This window comes from Rhagoletis zephyria, unplaced genomic scaffold (assembly GCF_001687245.7).
Source record: "Rhagoletis zephyria isolate East Lansing unplaced genomic scaffold, Rhagoletis_zephyria_1.1 Rzeph_scaffold_19183, whole genome shotgun sequence".
NCBI lineage: Eukaryota > Metazoa > Arthropoda > Insecta > Diptera > Tephritidae > Rhagoletis > Rhagoletis zephyria.
The window spans coordinates 1-4,091 of NW_016176243.1; the positions used below are offsets into that span (position 1 = coordinate 1).

At 33.6% G+C, this 4,091-nt stretch overlaps 1 protein-coding gene across 1 annotated transcript; it reads left to right on the top strand.

The window, feature by feature from the left end:
* Window positions 1-6: 6 nt before the first annotated feature.
* On the top strand, window positions 7-1,791 carry LOC108380411 (neprilysin-2-like). Its single transcript, XM_017636782.1, has 5 exons — window positions 7-101; window positions 194-356; window positions 426-545; window positions 1,042-1,238; window positions 1,311-1,791. The coding sequence occupies exons 1-5, from the start codon at window positions 33-35 to the stop codon at window positions 1,581-1,583; spliced, it is 822 nt and encodes a 273-aa protein (XP_017492271.1). The 5' UTR covers window positions 7-32; the 3' UTR covers window positions 1,584-1,791.
* The last annotated feature ends 2,300 nt before the right edge of the window (window positions 1,792-4,091 follow it).

Consider the following 4,091-nt stretch of genomic DNA (forward strand, 5'->3'; position numbering starts at 1 on the left):
CGCGTGCGGTGGCTAGGGAGAAGGCGAACGCAATGAATGAACGGATCGGTTATCCGGAAATACTCAACAACGCAACAGAGCTGGAGAAGGAATACGAAAATGTGAGTGTGAAATTCCAATTAAGTAAATAGTTAGTGTAGATGAACCTATTGAAAATTTACACATATGTATGTATGTATGTGTTATCTTTTAGCTCACAATAATTCCCGATAATTTCATGGAGAATGTGCTTAATATACTGAAATGGGACTCGGATAAGAATTTACAACTGCTACATCAGCCTGTTGACAAGGAGAAATGGACGACGGAGCCGGCAGTGGTGAATGCATTCTACAATCCAAACAAGAATGATATAGGTATTTTTTTTCGAAAATAAGCTGTTGCTTTAAAATATTTCAATAAAAGCAATTTACAATACTTTTTAGTCTTTCCTGCGGGAATATTCCAGCCGTTATTTTATAGCAACAATTATCCGAAATCTGTAAACTACGGAGGAATCGGTGTCGTAATTGGACATGAAATTACTCATGGCTTCGATGATAAAGGTAACGTGGGAAAAAAAAAGATTTTTTATTTAGAAAACAGGACTTACTTACTACGACATGGCAGATCAGAGGTTCAATACCACGCCAACATCTAAATTAGAACAACGTCTAGACGCACAGCACAAATCGAAGGAGATTCTCGCCAAATATTTATTTATTTATTTATCGGTTTTGTTATCGATGCCCTTACATATATCGATCTCTCTATTGATACCAGAAAACATCCCAAAAATCTGCTAATTTAGAGAACTCTTTTAACCCTATTTTTAAACGACTTCAAAAAAAAGGCGAAGGTTGATATCCGATCATTGGATCATAAGCCAATTAACGATTACTCCTAAATTTGTATATGAGAATTAAAGTCGGTTGTGTTTTTTTTTTGTTTAAAAATTACTTGTTTCTTATACTTATTATAATTTTCATTAGAAATAATTAAGTACATAAATATTCATTAATTTTTCATTGGATCGTTTTTTTCTCTCTCTCATCGAGATAGGACGCCAATTTGACAAGGATGGCAATATGATGCAATGGTGGAACAATGCCACGATCGAAGCTTTCCGTGAACGCACACAATGCATAATCGATCAGTATTCCAAATATAAGATCGAAGAGGTGGATATGTATGTAAATGGGCGCATGACGCAAGGCGAAAACATAGCGGACAATGGTGGACTGAAGCAGGCTTTCCGGGTAGGTGATCTATTTGAAATCTTCAAAATCTTCTGAATTTGAATTAAACAGTTTGCCCGTTGCACTACGTAGGCCTACAGGAAATGGGTAAAGCGGCATGGACCTGAACCGGTCTTACCCGGTCTCAATCTAACACACGATCAACTATTCTTCTTAAATTACGCACAAATTTGGTGCGGTTCAATGCGGCCCGAGGATGCGGTCACCAAAATACGCTCTTCGGTGCACTCACCCGGTTTCATACGTGTACTCGCGCCACTTTCCAACTCAAAAGACTTTGCCGAGGCATACAAATGCAAACTCGGCGCGCCGATGAATCCTGTGGAAAAGTGTAGTGTGTGGTAAAACCATAAAACAAAAAACAAAAAACAAGTTCGCTATATACATACATACACATAAATACAATGTATATGTATGCATATGTATAGAAAATTAACTAAATAAATACCTTTATAATTTATATAGTAGTACACAAAGATTGTATAAGATTAAAAGAAAGGATATACAAAAAAATGTATTGGGTAGCACAGTGTAATTTAGAGGCATAAATAATGAAAGCGATTTGCTTAAAAGAACACAATTAGTATCTAATGATTTTATTTTTTTATAAATGTTTCAAAACATAAATTATGTAAAGTCGTACTTATGTGAACTAGGATGGTATATAGTACATATACATAAATATATCATTTAATATATATGTATACATATGTGCATAGGCGCTCGTATCTATACTTATATTTGATTATAATACTTTTATTAGATTCAAAAAATGGATACTGCGGTAATTTCCCAAAAATACTATATTTATATGAAAAAATACTTTTTTGCTACATAAATTTTTTACCACACAAAGGTGGTATAAATTTATAATAAATTTCGCTAGCTTAGAGTGTACTGTACTGTAAAAAACTTATTTTTTTTTTTTGATGGAGACTCTGCGAAACGTTTTTTTTTCGCAGTAATATACAGTTTTTTGTCCAAAAAAAATACGAGCGTTATACATACATACATATGTATGTTGGTATAAATTGTTAATTTGAAACTATAAAATTAGCTAATATTAGGTAAACATCATGCTTACAGGTTTTATACACACCCACACATCCATACATACAGCTAATCATACGAAAGTACCAAACCTACAAACCCATAAGTAAATTTGCGAATTTGTATAATGCAAAAATATACATACATACATACATACATTCATACTTACTTACATACCTACATAGATCTAGCGCAATTCAGTACTTTTTGATTAAAAACCAAGTACATACATATAAACTACAAAGTCATTCATTGAAGCAGTTATAAATTATGTATACCTATCTATACATGTATGTATATGTGTAAAGATTAAAAATCGCATTCATACACTTGATATGTACTTAATTTATAGTTTAGTAAAAGCTGAAGAATAAAAAATAAATATAGTAAATTTCACAAAAAAAAAATAAAAATAAAGATTTTATCATTCGAAGATTAATCGCTGAAGGAACTCAAAATTTGGCATACATACAGTCACGGGAAAAGGTATAGGCACAGAGAATTTTTCACAACTTATGTAAAAATTTTGTTTTTAATTTTTTCTATAAAATACAGTTCATACTACAACATAAAACATAAAAGTAAAATTTTCATGCAAAAATTGAAAAAGTTCAATAAATTTTCGAACATACTTTGATTGAAATTGTAAAAAAATCAACGGTAAGTAGCTAGGTACTGCAAACTTGCACTTTAACGTACTAGAATTGAATGGACTACGGAACGGCAAACTCAAAAAAAAACTTTAAATTTTTTGGCAAATTTCAAAGTTTTGCACAAAGTATGGCATCTAACAATTGAAGAGTTTTTGATTTTTACGACATGTTCGACCGACACAGGACTTTGATGAAAAGATTAGGTTGTTGTTTTGGTTGTAGTAGCATTACCTTGTATGGATATGTATCTATTTATCTTAAAGCCTCGCACTCGAGGTGAACAAAAAGCTTGTGCAAGCCGCAGGCATGCTCGTGACAAGTTTTGTTTTGAAGGTTCCCACGACAGTCTGGTCTATACCCCCATTTATATTTGGCCAAGGACTGTCACTCCAGCATCACTCACCAAAAGCTCTGTGGAATTTGTATGTTGTTACAACAACCACGACGAGTTTTTATTTCTTTTTTTTCGCACTTGAATGCACACTAGGGTGGTCCAAAAATGCCTGCGAAAAAGTCGAAAATTGTATGCTCTCATCCCCTAGGATTTTTCTATACCGAAAAAAATACCAAATTTTTTTATTTTGAAATGAAACATTATAGATCCGCCAAAAGCCCGAAAAACGCCATGGGGAGAGCCAATAAAAAATCGTTAATTTTAAGAAATGGTTACATAAATAACTGGGTATTATTATTGAAAGTATCCTTAAGAGAACCACAGGTTTCCGATCGAAAAATATTGACTTTCGAGAATTCTATACCATTTCTACGAAAAGTTGTTTTTCAACCATATTCCATAACATGAAAAACTTTGAGCGCTTTGAGTGACCTCAAAATATTTTTTGATTTAAAAAAAAAATAGATGTATACTTTTTTCGGTGTAGAATAGCCCGGGAGGTGAGAGCATTAAAATTCCGACATTACTTTTTTTTGGGCCACCCTAATGCACGCCCGTATTGCCTTGCCTCTGAGTATTCATCTTTATTTCAAGGTTTTGCCTCTAAACACAACTGATGACTGTCTTCTGCACAACTAAATAGGTTGCTAGCCATTAAAGATGGTGGGGTTGACGACATCCATTCAACGTGCCTCGAGCGTCACTTATATTTTGCGAGCGCTTCTGGTTCAGGCGGTCCGAAATCTGTACTGTGCC